This window comes from Cuculus canorus, chromosome 11 (genome assembly GCF_017976375.1).
Source record: "Cuculus canorus isolate bCucCan1 chromosome 11, bCucCan1.pri, whole genome shotgun sequence".
Taxonomy (NCBI): Eukaryota; Metazoa; Chordata; class Aves; order Cuculiformes; family Cuculidae; genus Cuculus; species Cuculus canorus.
In genome coordinates this window covers 6,964,954-6,986,179 of record NC_071411.1, presented here as the reverse complement: position 1 = coordinate 6,986,179, position 21,226 = coordinate 6,964,954, and the positions used below count along the sequence as shown (strand labels likewise).

Genomic DNA, 21,226 nt, shown 5'->3' with positions numbered 1-21,226 from the left:
TTTCTGAAGTACTGATACGGACCTCACTATACTTGGTCAAAACTTTCTTCCCCACCCATGCACGCTGACTGCTACTCTACCCTGAGAAGTACACAAACAATCTATAAAGCATTTTGCAATCCATCAGAATGGAGACAACTCTTTAATGAGAGCCTAATGATCCAGAATGATCAGAGATACCTGCAGTACAGCCAGTGTCATCCAACACATCGGGAAGCTATTTATCTTAAGCAGAGAGATTGAGGTTGCGGAAACGACAGCTCCCAGTAGGCCACGCTTCAGCAGGATCCAAAACGCTTGAGTGAAACTGCTCCATCAGGATGGGACACTGCACAACTACCTGCGGCATCTTCTCAGCAATCTAGGTCACTGCCCACAAATCAGAGACAAACTTCCAGCAGAGTTGCAATGCTTTGCTGTGTGCCAAACGGGAACTGAGCTTTCACAGGCATCACTTGGAAAAGTAAGCACAGTAAATTGACCACATTCCTTTTTATTACAGTCAAGGGCAAAGGAGAATGCAGTTGACTCAAGGTTAAGTTAAAAGTCTACCTCTGCTGGAATCCAGTCAATCAGTGTTTTGCAAGGGCTTGTTTGCATAGCAGAGTGACTCACAGTAAATGAGTGTGGATTTTCCCTCCACTTCCATTACAAACTGAAAATGTTCATATACAGAGAAGTCACTGTACCATAAGCTCACTCACCAGTTTATCGCACTGTAATTCCTTAAGCAGACAAGCCTTAAAGCCTTGATAGAAGTAGGTTTACCTTTGTCTGTTATGAATAGCAGACTCGATGAGAAGCAGGATGCAGAATAGGGAGAAAGAGCACAGAATTATGAACGGCTCCTAGCTCAATGTATACAGCTCCTATTGACAAGAGAATACATGTGTTTGAGTATGCAGCTTTTTATAGACTGGTTTGGCCAGGAGCTAGAGCACAAAAATTTCACCTTGGTCTGTCTGTGAAAGACCTATAGACACTAAGAAAACACTTTGAAAGAAAGGGATGCATGCTTTGCACTAACAGACACTTTTCTGCACACAGTCACAAGAAGCAGGTTTTGTTTGAAATCTTAAATTGCATTCATACAGTCACCAAAGGCTGCACTTTCCAAACGGCAGCTGGCTGGAGATTCCCTGGTATAACCACCAATTACATAACAAATTAATGAACTAAAATCCAATGGAAATCCAGATTTGTCTGCTGGTGTGAACAGGATATAAGGGAAGCAGAACGGGTCACAAATATTCTGAATATCCTGAAACAATTCACTAAACTCAGACTTCAAAAAAATCATTTGTTTTGCCCTTCCATGCAGAGTCAAAGTAAAAAACTATGCAGACTTTCATTGCCCACTCTCCTTTTTCTTCCACACCCTCTTCTCACTGGCACGAGATAAAATCTTGGGGAAACAGCAGCAGCAATTTTCAATTCTCATTACCTAACGGCAGCAGTAGCTCTTGGTGAAACTTGCGGTCAATAAACTACAGGCAATTTTAAAAGACACAATGGGAACTGCCCCTCCCACAGCTGTCCCATTATCCAGCTTTTATTAGATTTAAAGCCTGTGATTTTTATACTGGAGCTGAAGTTCTGCAGAGCCATGAAAACAGACCACCAGAAAAGATAAAAGACTACTAAATTAAACAGGAGACATTACAGTATCATAGTCTAAAGTAAGAGAGCTTCCACATAAGCAAAAGGAGAGAACGCAGCAAGCAACCCAGAGCTTAATTGCCGCTGCAGCAAGCCAACAGCAACGCAACCAAAACTTAACATTCAGGGTGGTATAAACGGCAAAGTCAGCGAGCAGGTTGGGCAGGGCAAGGCGAAAGCACGTTAGCTACCAATGCAGTATACTGCTCTCATAACTCTATGAACAGCCCACTACAGGCATTGACTTTGGGGTTCACGGTCTGGATGTGCCTCCAAGCGGCAGAGAGAAATATTCACTTGCAGATGGCAACTCAGCTGTTTCAGGTGACTGTTTTAGGATTAGATGGTCCACACTCTAGCGGTGCCTGTTTCTCTTCCCCTGACTAAAAATGATGCCCTGATGGCCACAAAATATACAAGATGGGTAACGTTAGTTACATTCCCACCATGTACTAGGATGAAGTAACCTGCTCCAGTAAGAGGGCCTGCAGAGGAAACGAGTAGAAAATAAATTTCAAGATGCATTAAATGATTACCTGATATATTTGCCCATGAGGCAGAAGTAACTGAGGGTGCATCTCAGCTCCTGGCTGAGAGACGTGCACAGCAATAGGCAAGGGGAAACGAGTGCCCAAAGGAACATCTCAAACCAATACAGTAAAGGGGGGAAGATGCAAAGAATTATTCTCATCCGCTGTAAGCTGTAATTTTCAGTCTAGAAATCTAGAGCTTGCTTTCTCCGAGTCTAATGTATACCATGCCCTGGAGACATTTTTACCAGCCATCAAAAGGAACTCGTAGAGAGCCAGATGCTTCATTAAAGAATATTCACCAAGCCCTATAAAATCTTTAGTAAAAAGTAGAAGAACAAATCACCAGCATGCAAGTGAGCTGAAGTCACACATCCAGCTTTGATTACAACCTCCTTTTCTGGAAAACAAATTGTGTTTTAAGAAAAAGGAAGAAAACACGCAAGAAATCAAGAGATTCTGGCCTCTCTTTTCCACATTCCTCCAACCTGAATTTCCTGAATGAGGAACGCGTGAGACAAAGCCATTTGGTAGAAGATGCTAATTTAAACTTAAAGAAAAATAACAGCTTAAAAGGAGAAGGGAGGAGGGAGTTTTAACCCACCATGAAAAAGCACAACAGCTTGTGATTGCTACATATATCTCAGCAGTCAGAGGACTCTAAGAGCAGTAAGGCAAATTGTCAGGGTTTGTGCTGTCCCGGGACAAAGGAAACTACAGAACATGTACTGACTTACACAAGTTTTATTTGAATTTGTACTTGCAGAACCCTCTCTCAGCTCTATCTCTAGCTGCAAAGTTTAGTCACCTATTCCTTAGTCTCTCTCACCCCTTCTTAAAACACAGCAAGGAGATTTTCTGCCACACTGCCCCCATCCACCACAAATTAATGTCCTACGCACTGCTCCCTCCAGAAAGTTTCTGTAACAGAGGGGAAAAAAATTCTGAAGTTCACTGAACACTCTGGGAACGGAGACTACCCCCAGTTTTCGGTCTACAGAGAAAATCTACCAACCCCACCCACCACTACACAAATCCAAAGAAGATCCAAGTTAATAGGATCTTTCACTGCCCTCTGCTGTTACCAGTTATTTAGCTTCCAATTCACTCTTTTAATAATGTTGGGCTGGGGCTCAGGGCTGGCAGCATCCCAGCCCCTTTCTCGGGCGGGTTGGAGCCACAGCTTGCAAATATGCTGAAGTTTAATGCAATCTGTCTTCTTTGGTAATCACATTCCGCCCGCACTGCATGCAATAAAGATGTATTGGTAAATGCATTTGCTAAAGATATACTCCACTGAAAAGGCTACAAGCCTGATTTACAGGAGGCAAGGAGGAAGCATCAGGTAACAGAGGCTGGCGATAGATGCGCCAATGCTCTGTGCACAGAAACAGAGGGCACGGATTGTGCAGCAGCAGCACAAGCGCCGCTTTACTTTAAAGCTGAGAAGGAAAAAGAAACCACACGTTTTGGGAGCTGGGGACTTTAAGGATATCAGAGAAAAGCCCTTTCCCTGGCAGCTTTAACCTTGCTGATTTGCAGACATACAAAGACCTTCTTTGTAAACAGGAAGGAAAAAAATTCCACTAGGACTAACAACAACATTTGGTCTAATATATCCTGACAATTTTCCCATCTCCTTCTGTCGGGCTTCTTCTGGGAGCCGGCTGGCAGCTTGTTTCATGTTATACTTAAATCAGGCATACAGCTTCCCCTCACAATGCTAATGCGACAAAGAAAGACTGTTTCTATGAAATCTCCACCTCTCCCCCACCCTCTGCATTAGTGATCCCAGGAGAGTAATCTCAGTTTTCTGTTCCCAGAAGGCTCCATCCTTTTCCCCAAATCCAACGTACTGTAGTCTCAGCACCTTTGAGAATCTTCTACCGCTACTCCCCAAAAAAAAGCTTGCCCTTGAGGGACACCTGACCCACTGAATTCTCATATGGGGAACAGCATCCTTTATGCTCCAGACATCTGAAGCAGCAGTTTGGCTTACCACTCCCTTTTCCCAACACCATATCCTAGTTACAATATCCAAATGCTTCATTTTTCCTTTCTACTCCTCTTGTTTCAATAGTCGGAAATTCTTTTCAGGTACTCAGCAGCCACTGTTCTAAGGCATCAACAGAAGCTACTAAGGTCTTGCATCTCTGAAGGAAGAACCATAAGGCTTCTTGGCTTCATACACAAGACAAACAGATTCTAGGAATGCACAGGCTTTTTTAAAAGGCAACAGCTCTGACCAGCAAAGAAGATCTCCTCATGCAGAATCAAAAGGAAGCAGAAACTCCAACTATGAAATCCCATAACAGGAGAACATTTAGAGCCCATTCAAAACATTGCTGACACTGGCAAAATGGATTTGCCTCCTGTTTGCAGTAAATGGCATCCAAGAAGGCAAAACTTAAGAAAATCCTCGTGGCTGACTTTGAAACCTCATTAGTATCAGTATTACTGTTTCGGTGGTGGCTTAGTACAAGAAAATCCACTAATGGAAGTGAAGTTGGGAAATAACACAGTGTGACTGTGGAACGTGCACGAATGTCGGAAAATGAATCCCAAGGCAAATTTGTCTCCTACAAAGATTGCAATTTGAGTTACACATACCACAGCTCTCAGAAACACCTCCTAGAAGAAAGCACGATGCAAAACAAGACAGCAAAGCCAGCAAGTACAACAGGGAAGCTTTTGTTACCTTCTGAGCTGCACTAACGCAGCGCTGATATTTCTTAGCCAGCTCCGAGCATTTGAGCACTTCATGTTTGTTTTCTTGGTAGCACTTCAGAATTTCAGACTGCAAGCTTGCACAGACAGGATCAGTATTCCTCCTCCTGCAAGGAAAACAAGCACAGGAAGACGTGTGAAGAGGAGTTTTCACCCACTTACTACCACTTTACCAGTGACACACATAATAATTTTGTGCTGGAGTCATCTAGCTCTAAAAAAAAAAGAAAAAAAAAAATAAATCAAGAAAACTGGTGGGAGCAGCAATCACCAAAATGGGTCAAATGACCAACAGTGTCTTTCAGCTGAAAAATCCAGAGTACTCAGCAGAAAGAAGTAGCAAGTTCTTTCTAGGGCAGCGTAGGGCTGTTTCAGTCTTAGTTAAAACATCACCTCTCCTCTGCATTCAGGAGGAAAAAAACTGTTCCAAAAGATTCGGTGATTTCACCAACTGACATTGGAAATCTCTGGCAGAACTCGGGAACCCGTGTGGGGCCTGCACTAGGTCTGCAACAGTCTGACATGGAACTGAAAAGACTTGTTGAATAAGCTGCCTCAATCTACTGAATTCTCATCTATTTAAACACCAAATATCCAACGTTGTTGGAAGCACTGCAATTCTCCTCTAGTGACTAGAAAAAACAGAATAATAGCAAGATCAGATATCTGTTTCTCTGTATTTCTGAAGCAATTAGTACTCATACCCCGTAAGTGGCATTGACAGCCACCCAAGAACAATTAGGGATAACGTTCTTGTACTCTAATGTGCATGTGTACATATGGCACATCATCAGCAACAGTACCAATAAAGGGGAAGGTCGTTGTAAAACAATATCAGTAACAACGGCACAAACACAGTAACGACACTGTCATCAGCTGCACAGACAGGCAGACACAAATTGCAGGAATTTGCAGCACAACTGCCATGGTATGTTTTACCAGAGAACAAGAGAACATATGTTTAGGTGTAGCAATCCTCCCATCACCTGCTAAACCATAAATCCATTTAATTCCTTGCATTTTCTGCTCCAATATGCTTAGAGAGATCTGTACCCAAATATCAAAAGCACCTCTTCCTTCCAAAGGACTTGACGCTACAGGCAGGCATTAGTGCCATGTTATGATGTATTCATTTCCACAGTAGCAAAAACAGGCACTCATTCACCAACAGGGCTGCAATAACCAGGCAGAAAGAGCACGCAACCCATTCCTGGGCATGTCTCATTCTCTCAGTTGGAACAAGTTCCTAAGAAACATGAAATCTTAAACCAAGATCTTCTAAAAGCCTTTAGAGAGCTCAGATGTGAGTTTCCATATCATGCTCGTTTTCATAAGGGGCTCAGGAAGGGGAGTGGAAGGGCCAATGGAGAGGAGGGAAAAAAAAGTCTGTCCTCTCCATATCAGCAACCTGGTTACTCCCTCAAAATAGCCTGGTTGAGACATATTCCAAATGATGCTTCCTCAGTCCTACTGCCAACATATACGGATGCACTAAGAATTTATCAGTAACAGTATAACCGCCTCACTCCAAAACACAGAGGTTTGGATCAGAAAGCACAAAAGATACTACAGAGACTTCTTTTTCTACCTCTTCACTAATCTTACAGCTTTTAGAAGAAACTTATTCCATGCATAGCCCCTGGAGGCTAGTGTGCTTTTCTAATTACTATGTTCTACTGCAAAATCACCTTTAAAGCCTCTAAAAATCCATGATCTAAAAAATCTTCACATTTTGGAATAGAAAAGAACACAAGGAGAGCTTCAGAAACTCATAATGTTGGCATTTTGCTTTGTCACTAACTTTAATATCACTCTAATCAAATCAGCGAGACTGTGGAAACGATACCAAACAATACCAGGTCAGGAAATACCACCAAATCCCTCAATTCATTGAAAAAGTTAAGACTTTTAAAATTAGGTTTTTTAAACTCAGCCAAGTTAAACTGAAGGGCGTTTTGTAATTCTCATGCAGAGAGCTGGAAGAGCTAAAAGGTACAGCATGCCACAAACCAGCCCATATTAATCTGAATCGAACAGCATGGGACAAACATCTCAGGAATATTTAGATGAATGCTTGAGGTTGACATTGTCAGCATGGAGAGCTGTACAAATTATACCTTTCGTTGTCTGTTCCTTTACTATCCCTCCTACAGCATCAGTCTTCATTGCCTGCAGTAAATGTAAAGGTAGGACTCATCCATGGACAAGAAGGCACTAAGTGAGTTTTGGTGCCTAAACCCTACCTGAGACAAGGGATCCATCAGCTCAGAATGGCACGCATTGCCCACCAAGAACCTAATTCAGCGTTCATACACGCCACTTCCCACATCACAGAGAAGATTTACTGGGCACCAGGTACCCAGAATCATAATAAGAATATTATTTTATTTCTTCAAAATAAAACCTCAAACTCTGGTTATGCATCAAGTGCACCAGCTTCTCAAAACAGATTTAGAGAAAGTAATTAACATAACGCAAAGTTGGTTAAGGTAATAATCAATACAAATTACACAAAACAATACATTGGTGCAAACGAACTGGGAATTCAACAAAACCAGTTAAATCCTGCCGAGAATGACATTTCACTTTGGAGCAGGAAGCTAGCAGTGCTCAGGAGAACTGTCAGTGTGTCCCACCATGCAGGGCAATCTACAAAACAAAGGGACAAGCAGTTAATGTGAGCTCACCATAAGGAAGCATATCCTGCAGAGTCCCAGAGTACATAAGCCACTCACGTCCAGCAGGGTGGTTCTGGTACCCATCTGGACTGAGGAAGGGTGTGTGAGCTGCTTTGGTCAACAAGTGCTTGAAGAGCTTTCCTCCCAGCACAGCAATCACTACTCCTGTCCTATCTGACTCAAAGGGATGACACTCTCCTGCTCACTGTAAGTCTCTTAACCTCAGGCTGCAACATTTCCACGAGTGGGAACTACAGCCCTACACACCAGCTGCACCTTACAGTTATGTATCTGCAAGGAAAAGGAATTAAACATGAAAAAAGTGATGGAGACCAGCAGGATCTAACTACAAACACCTCCGTTGAGAGCAAGAACACAGACTTCCAAAGGAGACGGACCTCCATTAGCCATTCTCCTTCAACCTCAGCCCAACTCAAGGCTGTTGGCACTAACTAACCTTTGGAAAAATTAAACTTCCGGACATTCCACTACACTGTTCTAGGTAAACGTCTCATTGTCTGAGGGATTTTATTATTATTTCTTAAACAATGAGGGGGAAGCAATACAGTGGAGCAGGGATGAGGTCTGAATGCATAAAGAGTATAAGACTAGTACGCTTTGACCTTTCTTCTAAAATAGGTCAGTTTTAAGCATAATAGACTACCACCATAAAAGGCAAACAATTAGCCTCTGTCTAAAATAAAACGTGTTGTGATTGCTACCATTATTATCAAAACAGTTTTGAGAGGCTCATTTACAGCAGCTAGGAAAAAGGCAAGAGAGAAAGATTGGGCTGGGAGGGGCTTGCACAATAACCATGGACAGGCAAGTATGAGAGATTAGCTCTGAAAACACCTTGGAAATAAATGCAGAACATGCAGAATATGAAAGAGTAAGCCAATAACACATACTCTCATCTCTTTAAAGGAATGGGAAAGTAGAAAAGATAACAAGTGTAAAAAAGGGAAGAAATAAAACTCATTAGCAGTGTCTCCACCGTCACAGTGGAGCAAGAAACCTTTGCCTCTCCAGCATCCAATGGGAAGAAGGGCTACGTACACATGAAATCCACGATTTCAGATCTTCCTCTCCCCCTCCCATGGAGGGTTCTAAATCAGGTCTTTGCCTGGAAAAGAAGGGAGAGGTTTTCTTAAAATGAAACAAAGGGCATCTTTCTTCCTGCTATCCCTTGAGGTATGACAGAATGAGCATGATCTTGCTGCATTTTGACACACTGAGAGTTACCAAATCCTTTCTATCACTGCATATTCCCTTTACTTTATTTAATAAATGAAATCTCATCAACTTATCCTTCTTCTATTATCACTGCTGACATCAATCTGATAATATTGGCTTGGCGTGGAATCGTGCTATTATATGTCCTCTTGATATTTAATTTAAGAGAAACGTCTGCAGTGGGGTGAATATGTGAAGCAAGCTTTTTATTACTGGCAGCAGTAAAGACGCTGGGAGTGAATTAGACATTCATCTTAGTCAGGGCCAATGTAGAGGCTCAGAAGAGGTTTTCTTCTTAACCCTCTCCTAACTGTTCAATAGCAGCAGGTAATGGCTGCTCCAGTCAATAACTGCATTCATTTGTCTTGGCGAATTCATTTCTACACAGATATAAACCCTGTGAAGAACTGCTCAAAATCTGGGAGGTTAAAACAAGGTTTTTCAAGAATTTCTATCATAAGCTCTGCAATAGTAGGAAGAGCGCTGGTCTAAATGTCCATCAATTAATCAAGAAGCAAAACAGCTTCCAAAGACAAACCCACAAACTTACTGCAAGAAGCAATTAAGGCTGTATCATCAGGATACAGACCCCCATAGGTGCCAGGTTTCAAACACAGCACAATGCCTACTAGCTCATTGCTGCTGTCAGGGTCCCTTGTTGGAAGAAGAATTATGGATCCGGTATTGGTAAGCAAGAGAAAGCTGGAAGATGTGTATGTATTTGCCAGTCCTTCCACACAAGTGAAAAATCAGAGTAGCCAAGCAGAGATACAACTTCATTGCTTTAGAAGTCGTCAGCTCTTCAGCCTAGTGCAAAATCAGTAACTCCACAGTGAGTATCACACCATCACTTGGCTTTACCAGGCAGAACAGCAACTGCTGATGGAGTTTAGAGCAAGATCCTCTTTTTACCTTTTACTCTGGGAAATCATTCAGGCCGAGAAAAAAAACTTGAGATGGAGATTGATTGTATTGAAACCTAGACATTTAGATACATCTGCTAAGAAAGGGAAAAATAAAGACATACAGGGTCCCTTGTATAAACCAACTTTAGAGCAGAAGTACGCACCTGCAAGCAGCAATCTAAATAGAGTAGCAATCTGGAATTTGCAAAATCCAACTGGATTAGCTGTTTTTTTGCTACATTATTTGACTAAGACCTGTGTATGAACTAACTTGAGCAAACCACGTTAGTCACCACTGTCACTGTAGTGCAGACAGCCGCAGAGGTCAGCAATGAGGTGCATGGGTAGCACTGCGAGCAAAACCTAGGGCTCGCCATAGCAGTTTCCGCCCACCAGGAAGGAATCAGAGACGTGTCATATAGTTGCTTAGCACATTTATACATCCAGGGCACATTACGTGCATTTCAGACTAAGCTCAGTGATGTTTTGGTCACGTGTGGTGTGATGCCACGCTGTACCGTACATATATAAAAACCGCTAAGTGGTTAACTGACCTGTAAAACTACATTCTCCCTTGAGTAGCAGTTGGCTCTGATGGCTTCTAACAAGTCAGAAAAATAATTCCAGGCAGATGCAATACAGAGCACATAGGAAGGTTCCATCCTCTCTCATTATTACATCTTTAACATTTACAGCAGAAAATTTTTAAACACAGTTGAAGCTTTTCATTCACATACAACAAACTCATCAGCACAGAACAGCCAGCGAAGATGACTTTCAGCACAAGCTGCAGGATGTTGCACGATCACAAAGCAAACACTATGGCCTCACTACAACCTATGGGATTCCCCAATCCTGCACGTCAGCTTGATAACATGGCTTGAACGAAAGAGAGAAGAGTCACATTGCAGCTGTTTGGCAAGAGAAATAAGAGATGGAAGAAGCTTAACAGATTATCCAACTGTCTACTAAAAATTCAGTAATATTTAAGCTACATAGCCTGGCACAGTGTAAACAAACTGCACGCCTCATGAGGATAAACTAATGCGATCAGGAAGGAAATATTTCTGATCAGCCTCACGTATTCAAAACACTGCTCATCAGGCTTTGCCACTGATCTGGATGGCATACAAGGCTTGTAGAAGTAACACTGTGTAAAGTAAGAGTGGATGGAGTAAAAGAAAAGGTAAAACCTCATGACAATCGTCATTACCTCCAAATCTCAGCTGAAGCAGTTGCATTCCTACTTTTCTAAATCCTTCCCATACATGTTTTCACATTGCCCGTAGCACACTACTACACACTGCACCACTTTCCCTCTCTCTTTCTCCCTGTTGACAGGCGTGTTTCAGTAACAGGTCACCCAATTCTCTTTTTCCCTACCTTGTTCATGGAAGTGCCTAATGAATGCATATTTGAGTTTCTGGATGACTCTGTGATCCTACAAAACCTGTCACTCAAATACTTCCCAATCTTCACTCTTGTTTTGACAGCTCATTTGAAGCTGCCACGTAATTCCCCGCTGCAATTTATGCACTCAGTGTACCCTTGTCCTTTCCAGGACAGATAGCTCTTTTCCTTCCAATCACAGATACACAGAAGTTGTTCTGAAATCTTCCTTTGTGTAAGTAATTAGATTCTATCACTGAGAACGAAAGTTAACACAAATGTCTAAATCTCAAGTGTCAGCAATTTGTGTCACTGTACAGCGTTCAGTGAAAACAGCCTGACCCAATGACATTTTCTTCATCAAACAAAAAAAATACCCCAAAACCCAAACTCTAAAACATACAGATTGAAGTGGAGAGTAACTAAAATTTCCCAGTTCTTTGAAACAACCTCTAATTTTGGAATTCCAACCACCACCTCTCCATTTCAGTGATGAAACTGATACAAAGACTGTGTGACTAACCCAGTGCCCATTCCAGCTCTCCTTCTTACTCCAGTGTATCACAAACTCTTCCATCCTCGAACACGCTTTATCCTCGCACTCAAGCGCTCATTTCCCATTTGACTAATGGGTCATCCTAAAAGACTTCAATTGATATTTTATTGCTTTTTGCCAATGTAGTTCCAAATTCAACTGGCTTCCTTAGCACTCCATGAGCTGCAGGTACACAGGTTTGAGTGGTGGGCTATGGGTCTTGGGGGAAGAGGAGGGTAGCAATATGTAAAATACTGTTAAACAAAACTTATACAAGTCAAACAATTCCTATCCTACTGAACCTGAAAACGCAGTAACTAATCATCTCTATTAGCATTCTGCATGACAGATGGCAAGTGGTTTGGAATAATGAGAGACTCTTCCCCACAAGTGGATAATTCCAGTGTACATTTGGATGTAAATTCTTTACCAATTATGATGGCAGAATACTGAGTTATGAGAAACTGCCAGTTTGGAAGATGAAAGGCAAACTACTGCTTTTTCCTTCATTTGCCAAGAGATACAGAAGTTAACAGAACTGTATCGTCTGCCCACAAAGCCACGCACCATTTTTTCCAAAGATGCCAAGCTACTAAAAGTTGACTAGCAAAGATGAAGAGCCTAAAGTTAGCAGCAAAACGGTCTCTGGAAACCAAGCAGGAATGAGTCAGAATCTTGTTGCTGGAAGGAGTTCTCTGAATCAGAAAGGAAGCTGGCTCAGCTCCCACAAGGCAGAAAAGCAATATAGCAAGCAATAACTGAATCTGAAAACAACACAAAGCCCAACAAGTGACCCGAATAGGGATTTTCTTTCTTCAGATGAAAAAACAACATCTAAAAACTATTTAAGATCTCTGGTCAGGAAGGGGATGCAGCTTACAGAATGCATAGAGCACTGGCCCTAAGAATATATGAGTTGTGGTAGGGCTATAAAGTTTGGGGGTTAGCTGAGGAACTGCCTGCTGGAAGAATCCTGGACCCATATTCTTCATCTATTAAACTCCTCCCCCAAAAATATTCCAAATAAAGTAACTGAAGATGTGATGTGCTGATTTCACATAACCACAACCCATGAGGGACAGACAGGTTGAGTATATTTTTCCTATGTGAGATGATCTCGTAATGATGTCAGACTAACTAAATATTCTTTTTCAAACAAAACTCTGGTCACTCATTTGAACAGCAGTTACTTTTCTAAACTGCCACTAGGCACTGTACTAGGCTCTTACAATTCACAGTGGACTACACAAACGGGTATCAGTGACGGATAAAAATATGAATTCATTAGTTTACTTTGCACCAACAGAACATCATAGCCTGCTAAAGATGCGGAAGCAAACTCTGAAAGGAGAATGAAGCTGCCAGCATTAAAGTTCAGGTGGGATCTGAAGATAAACATTCACTTTATTAAAAAATCCCCTTGCTTCTGCCCACATGCTCTGATCTTCAAACCCACAGTGCCCTCTCTTACCATGCTGTGCAATTTGCTGAGTACTGACTCAGCAAGAACCCCATTAAGCAGCTACTCATCCCCCAGAGAATATCAATAACAGTGCTTTCAAAGGGCACACACAAGCCTTGAAGTCTGGTTTTGGGCTGAGGAGGGGATTTCTGTTCTTTTTTTTTTTTGTTTTAAAATAAATATTATTATTTCAAGAGGTTCTCAGAGAATTGAAAAAAATCCTTATCAAAAATAATATAGATAACACCATTTTAATTTTGGAGCAGAGCACATGAAATGTCTCAGGTGAGTTAACGAGGCTCATGCCTGTTTGAGGCTGCTCCATTGTGGTGTTAGTGGTACTCACAGTCAGCACAACACTGAGAAGTTCTCTCCAAAGAGACAATATTCATCCCTGAACAAGCAACTCCTCCTGTCTTCCAAATGCCACTTCTTTGGGCCAAGTTAGTTACACTTGAGGTTGCTGCAATATATTTCTCTCAGGCAAGCAGACAAGAGACACTTCAGGACTAACAAGGAAAAGAAAAGAATAGGAACAAAAAACCAATCCCAGCAAGGTCCTCTCATAGTAGGCTAAGTTTCCCCTCATCTTGAGACTCCAAAAGGTGATGGAGCCCCATAGCCTAGAAACCTATTTTATCAGAGTAACTTTATGAACTATCAAAATTATGCCGAACAAATAGAGTCAGCAAAGCCTGGTCTGACAGCAGAGACGTTTTTTGTCTCCCTTTATAAGGGAGAAAAGGACCTCAGTATCTCAACAGCCAACAACAAACACAGATAGATCGCCACAATGGAAGGTGTCCACAGCTGTCCTGCCACAGTCCTTATTTGCTCAGAAAGTGGAGATACAGAAGGTCCAACCTACAGAACAAACTGTCTCTCACAAATTCCTCAAATTCCCCCCACTGGTACTTGCCTTTGGTCTCTCCTATCATCCCAGAAGACTCTGACTCAACAGTAAGTAAACACACTTTGCACAGCATGTATAATCCAGAATCAGAAATACAATTACTGTTCAAAATATCAACATTGCCCTTGAAATCAGTTGCTACTGAATTAATGACCAGATTGTTAGGAGTGTTACCTCAACTTTGCCTTAGGCTGCTAATTAGCAAACAAGTCATTAATTCACTGGTAACAAGTGGTTTCTCAGGCATTATTGCTTCTGACATCTTTAATTCACCACTCTTTTTGGAAAGCTTCCCCAGACAATTTTAACCTCAATCCTCCACAAATCAACCCTGTGCCACTACCACCAGCATACTATACAACACACGCTGGAAGACAGAAGCAGAAAAACACAGCAGGGAATAAGCTGAGCTGGGTCATTAATTAATATTCATAATACCTTTCCCAACTCAAGCCAAGGCGGGGGAGCCAAAGGCACAAGGAGTTCTGGACTTCGGTGTGGATCTGTCATTGCAACAAAATACTATGAAACCTGGAGAAACCTGGTGTGCTTCCACCACAATACGCAGCGACTCCCAATATGTGAGTCCCAATCTGAGGGCAGAGATCTGCTTCTGTTTTCACTGCATTCTCCGTGATAAAGAGCTTTGAAGTGAAATATTTCACTTACTCGGATGCCCGAAGTATGTCCAAGGTTTGTTTTAACAGCTGCAGAAATATCCATTCTTTTGAAAACAATCTGGATTTGGCCTGCCAACAAATCCTGATCTAAGGGTTTTCTAATGGCAACATTACTACAGAATACAAGTGCTTTCCATGCTAAAATCGATAGCAATAGAAACATCCCTAATAGGCTACATGGAGTCTTTGGCACCTCTTCCTGTGCTATTCCAGTCTTTTGCTATTCAGGTCTCATTTTATAAATTCCCAAGTTCTACCAATGTACTTTTGAAGAAATGCTCTTGCAATTTTGAAAAGATATATTAATATTTTACACCAGTTTTTCAGCACTAACAGAACTGCAATCTCAGTTCATCGGACTGATTTATTAGTCATCCCTCATCATGCATGGGAGGAAAGATGATACTGTGAACACTGGATTAGAACATCATTTTACTAACTGGGCAAAAGGGAAGTCTTACTGAGAACCAGCATTTTAGCAATCCCCAAGAACTGAACTTCAGAAAGAAGATTCAGAGACGTGGGTAAAGCATATAATTTAAAATATTTTTAAGTATTAAAATTTGGTTCAAAAAAAGGATAATCTGGCTCTACTGGAATATTACACAACTCCATTACAAACATTGGACTTTCATTACCACATACCATATTCCTACAGTAGTAGAGGGACACATCTTGCTTGGAAATCAACGGAGAGGTACAAACAGTTGCTTAACAACGGACATTCTGGAATTCATACAGAAAAAGTTTACATGTCAACATAAATGAGTGAAAATCATCATTAGTTCTGCTTCCCAAAGATCAGGAAGTTTTCCTTTCGGTAAAATTCACACCATATAAAACGACACAAAGTCGAAATTGACCTATCTACTCTGTTACCAGCTTTTAAAATAACTCATACATTATGGCCTCCTAAAGCAATATTCCAATTTCCTACTAAGAGCAACTTTACAAACATGAGAAACAGCAAAGCTTTCGCTAATAACTCTTCTCTATTTAAAGATTACATGAAGCAGAGTCGGCAGAACTAGGAGCAACTAATACAAACCACTGAAGGAAGAACAGGACTGGGAGGGAGCCAAACCATTTTTTGTGAAGCTATCATCATTGCAGGGCACAAAAAGCACTGTGTTGAGATAAGGCTGGGCATGAGCTCCCAGTAGTAATCAGTCTTTTATTCCTGAAAACTCTTAAATCCCTATTGCAGAGGCTCTTAATTTCAACACTGAATTAATCATTTATCTAATCTAATGACAGGATAAATCCCAAAGCAATTTTGTTTGAAAACTATGACGTCTTTACCCTTCTTCTCCTTGGGCTTCACGACTGTCCACATAATAACTGTTTCAGAGCCTGACTCCTGGGCACAGCCCTCTGTTGAAATAGCTGAGGCCTCATAGTAGATTTTGAGATTAATAAACTCAAGTATCACCACATAACTATCTTATAAACTTTCCAGATCTATACAAACAAGGAGAAAAAAAAAAAGAAGAAGAAAAAGAAAGAAAAGCCAGTTCCTCTAGGTCCCAGCTAGTGTTGCCATTTCAACTGAGAGGCCATCAGCCTCATAAAATTTTGTGCAATTCAATAAAGCCTTCATTTCCATGGGTACTGAAAGCGAGCCATAAATTCCCCATTCCCAGCAGACAGTCCATCTATGAACTTTCTCCTCCTACCCACACTGAGTCAGTGTGGCTCTCCACCCCACCTTCAGCCCAGGAGGATACTTACAACTCACCAGTTTCTCTAACGTAATCACCTTAAATACTCCTGTCCATTACATTTAAAGATCTTAGGACCATTAAATGGAACTCTTAGATACCAAGTCCCATATGGAGTAAATCTCTTCGGCAGTTTCTCCATTGGAAAGCTGCCTTGGATTCAAGGCTGATCTCTATCAGTATAAGACACCAACATTCTTTATGCACCCCCTGATAACAGCACAAAGCATATGCGGTCTTCTTAGCACAACATGCAAAGCAGCACAGCCATCAGTAAGAAGCTTCAGAAACAGTTCTGCAAACTATAAGGAGATCTCAGAGGGAAATTCAGCTTCAGAAATTTTTTATCTTTTAACAGCTTCCTAATCCACTCACCCCACTCCTGCAGCTTTACCTTTCAGAGTCATACCCCCATCCATGCCAATTCTTGCATGCAAATTTAACAACTACTATAATAAAATAAAAATGTGATAAGACAACTTTCAGAAAAGAAAATAAATCAATTTTTTTTAAAAAAACAGCATTTTGAGGATAAATCTAGAGTGCCTGCACTAAGCCATAACCTCTTTACTTATGTTTTTTTCCTTCCCCTTAACAGATTCAGGGACTGTAATAACATTTAATCCTCAGAAGCTAATCTAAATGTAACACTCAAAAGACGACAAAGACAACGCAACAGAAAAAAATTTGGCCACAGCCTTTTGGGAGTGCTGCTTTATCCCCGGAGCGAGAGCATTAATAGAGCTTGGAATGAAATGCCATTTTATTTTCTGTAGCGGGGAGGGGATTAGCAAGTTGTCTTCTCTAAACCCAGTCTGAGTCATGGCTCTATGAACACTGAGAAAAGGATGTGGAATGAAGTGAAGGGCGGGGAGCACTGGCTTTTTATTTACACACTGCTTCCTTTGTGGGTGGTTACTGATGTGCACAGTTTGCTAAACAGGGAAGGAAAGGGGAAAAGAGTTCTAGGTCCCCAGACTTTAATTCTGTTGGTTAACAAAAGAGAAAAATAATAATGCACCAATTATAACAACATTATTGAGACAATAAGCTAGTGGCAACTATCCAATTCACCACAGCAAGTAAGCAACAAGGGCAAGATGCTTAAGGTGCTGAATGCTGTGCTCGGTGGTTTCTTGTTGCTAGGATCTTCTTTTTCTTGTTGCTTCCTCTTCTTCCTTCTTCCCGGAAAAAAAAGAAGGAGACACTGCGGTAGGAGGAATGCAGGGATAGGAGAAGGTTGGAGTTCAGGTGAAGAGATGAGGAACAAAGTCCATTGCACAAGTCAGGCCACGCAGGCATCAAGCCAAGGGTTCTGCCTTGAAGTAGAAACCAAGAGCAAATGACTGCACGTGTCAGTGATTTAACATGAAGCTCAGCGCTAAGTACTTCATTTCTGCTTCTACACAAAGGGAAATAGGAAGGTTTACCTGCCTACCTTGCAGGCATGCTGTGAAGGGTCACTGCTGGAAAGCCTGTAAAATATTCCTAAATCCTGCAACACTTGATAATCACTAAGAGGAGGAAATAGTCCATGGAACACTTGACCACTTGTGCAAAGCTGCAGGTGTCGATAAGAGAATTACAAAAGTCAATAAATGTCAACATTGTTTTTTGTGTTTCAGATATTTCTTATCTTTCCTTCAGCACGGACTCCAAACACCAGGGTACTCACTGTGGAAACAGCCCCAGCTCTACTCCCCTCTTCATCCATCAGCTATGCTGATGTACAACAGCAGAAGACAGGAAATATAGAGTAGATTGGTCTCACAAGGCACAAATGGCAGGGGCGGGTCAGAGAGTTCAGCATAATGGGGATGATATAAGCTAGGGAAGAGACACAATGTGTAGCAGATGCACTTTCCTCTGCAGATGGAGAAAGTGCGACTCCTGCTTTCCTTTCCTTACAGGAGCTGTCGCAGTCTGGAAGCAGGCAGACCTGCACTTCATTCATATTTTGGCTATATTCCAGTTCATATAATTTTGCTGGAGTGTCAGTTTATTCCTGCCAACCAAGCTACTAGACCTGCATAAATCAGTCTTACCTATCTTAGCATTTACTGTACTTGTATGTCTAACGTGAAAGCGCAAAACAGGATGAGCAAACAATTCTTTCCACTGTATTCACAGGATCTTGTAATTTATTACTACAAACATGCTGTAGAAAGACCTGCATGTACAACACCTAAAAAGACCTCACAACACGCAGACATCAAGTCCTACCAGTTAAGCACGAATGCCGATGTACAAAGGAAGTTTTCCTGACCCTGTCCCAGCCTTATCACAACCGATATGAGCCACGTGCACTCTTTCAGAGTGTTTATACAGCATGTGTACATCAAGGCAACAATCCCCAAAAGGGTCACCGCATACTTCTTTAAGAGACATGTACACTGCAGGCTCATGGGGCAAAGCAATGTTTTTTTTCCTGCACAGACAATTACATCAAAGGGCATCATCAATCAACACACAGCTCTCTGCAATCCTGGCCATTTGTGACAATTTCTACCGTAAGGAAATAACCTTTTCCCTCAGTTTCACCAGTGCCACACCTTGTCCCACCTCAAGATACCCCCAGCAACGTTGTCTTTTCACACATATTCACATTAGGGCAGGTGTCTCCTCCAGTGTCAAGGCAGACAGCCTAAGGAATCTGTCCCTTTATGACGGGGCTCACGTTCATATGGCCTTCAAATTGAAGGGCACTGTACAGTAAAGCTAGGGACTGGCACATAATGAAGGCTCAAAGAAGAGGGAAAGGAATCCCTAAGAGACCACAAACATTTTCTGAATCTTGAAAGTGAAGTCATTAACATTCGCATTAGTCGCAGCCACTAATCTTTACGAGAAATGGTTGCATTCCTGTGTTTCCTACATCATCAGCCTTCATCTCCAAAAGAAACAGAAGAGACAAATGAAACTGAAACCTCAGGAACCAACCTTAAGACTACTGTAAAAAACAGGTTAGTTACAGTCTGCAACAGCAAGTAAAGAACAGGACCCAAGGCCCCAATCTCTCCCTTTGCGAAGTTAAAGTGTACATCATTGCTACATGTGTTCCCAACAACCGATAGCACATCTGCAGAAACAACCCAGGAAAAGACAGAACTGATTAAAGACTGTCAAGAACTTTTTTCTATGAATTTCTTAAATTTTATTTAAAACAGAATTCAGAATTCTACTATGGAAAAGTGCATGAAAATGCACACAATGTGTTAGCTGCCTTGTTTTGGCGGCTTTAGCAACTTATTGCTTGACTGTCCAAACAAAAATGTGAAATTACAACAGACTATGTGATGCTTTGGCAACCAAACATAATTTTAAAGAAAGACAACACAATATACTGTACACCCCACTAACATTCACCACTACTATATTATCTGTTTATGCAATTAAGTATCATACGGTCTGGACTGGACCCAACTGGACTACATATGCTGCTACTCCAGTTTAGTGCATGTTGGCCAACTGTTTACCCAACTGAGATTCGAGCGCTGTTCTTGACAGTGTAATTGCTTCGGATTCATTAATATTAAAGAAATACAGAAAATATTTTTTTTCTTGGACAGCTGTTAGTGTATGTGGAACAATAAGCTATATAACACTACTGGCAAGCTCAAATGGAATTTAGATGCCAAATACATTCATGGTAAAAAGACAACATTAAAGGTCTGCTAATTGTGGCAAGGCCAATAAAAAAGGTCAGAAAAAAGTCACTGCGCCTATTCTAAGAAAACATTCATGATAATTACAATTCTATTTTGATTGAAATTTACAAGGCTACGATTTAGGCCACTTACTTTTTTTCTTCCCTGGACAATGAAAATGTTAGAAATGGAGCCATCCTTCCTACTCGCATGCACTCATGCTGCAGCGTGTAGGTTAAATACATTGGGTCAAAGTTTGAACAGATCAAACATGTTTTATTGCTATTTTGGAAACTCTAGCAAATATTCCCATTTAATGTGAATTTTCTAAGCCCATGTCTTCTCCCTCATTCTCCCTTGCAACATCTAATGGATTTATACCAAAATCTGTCAAGCTTGGCACTGAAAGAGAAGATGCTACCTTACATCTCCCCAGCCCCCTAAATAGCTGACAGGAGGTAACTTCACACTCCATATACAGGAGTATCCAGAGGCTACAGACAGAATGTTACGAAATGCAACTGGAACTGCTGAAAAGAACAAAAAGGGGTCCTCACTTTATCCACTCCTCTGCCTTGGTGGCTGCCTCCTGGTACTGCTCAGATGTCAGCTTGTAGATCTCTGCATTCTGAAACAAAGAAAATAATGCTTAGCTTTAAAAATTAAAGGCATCTCAGATCTTATCCCATCATGAAGTTATCTTTTATAATTAATAAAGATTTCCAGCCACAAACAGCACATTCAGTTCAAAGAACACAAAAAATGCTTAGAAGTTCATTTTCTTTTCAGCAAAATGCATCAAGGTCACACGTCCTCCGTTCTGTGCTTCACCTTTGTGAAGGGAAAGAGGAGGAAATGTTCACTAACAACCAACACCAGCTTTGATTACTCCAGGTAACCACAAAAACAAGGTGTTTCCCAGCACAGAGTTATTTTGAATTTGGTTGTGTTCTGCTCTCTTTCTTCATTAATTGCCGTGAAAAATCGTGTAAGTTACTGACATGCAAGTATCAAAATTGGCTGCTAGCACTGGAAAATCCATTTTACATGTCAGTGCTTCTACTTATGTTACTTATTCTTTAAAAGAAAATTATGCAGCCTGTTTCCCTTCTAACAACGTAGGGAGGCATATCAGGTATCAGTT

The 21,226-nt window shown here is 41.3% G+C and overlaps 1 protein-coding gene across 4 annotated transcripts in view; it reads right to left on the bottom strand.

Moving 5' to 3' along the window:
* Positions 1-21,226, bottom strand: part of CHCHD6 (coiled-coil-helix-coiled-coil-helix domain containing 6) — a 112,593-nt gene that overhangs the window by 33,145 nt on the left and 58,222 nt on the right. For all 4 annotated transcript variants that reach the window (XM_054076985.1, XM_054076986.1, XM_054076987.1 and 1 more), the window contains 2 exons: positions 20,640-20,710; positions 4,888-5,023 (listed from right to left, as the gene is read on the bottom strand). In XM_054076985.1, coding sequence (XP_053932960.1) covers positions 4,888-5,023; positions 20,640-20,710 — 207 coding nt within the window. The remainder of the gene's footprint in view (positions 1-4,887; positions 5,024-20,639; positions 20,711-21,226) is intronic.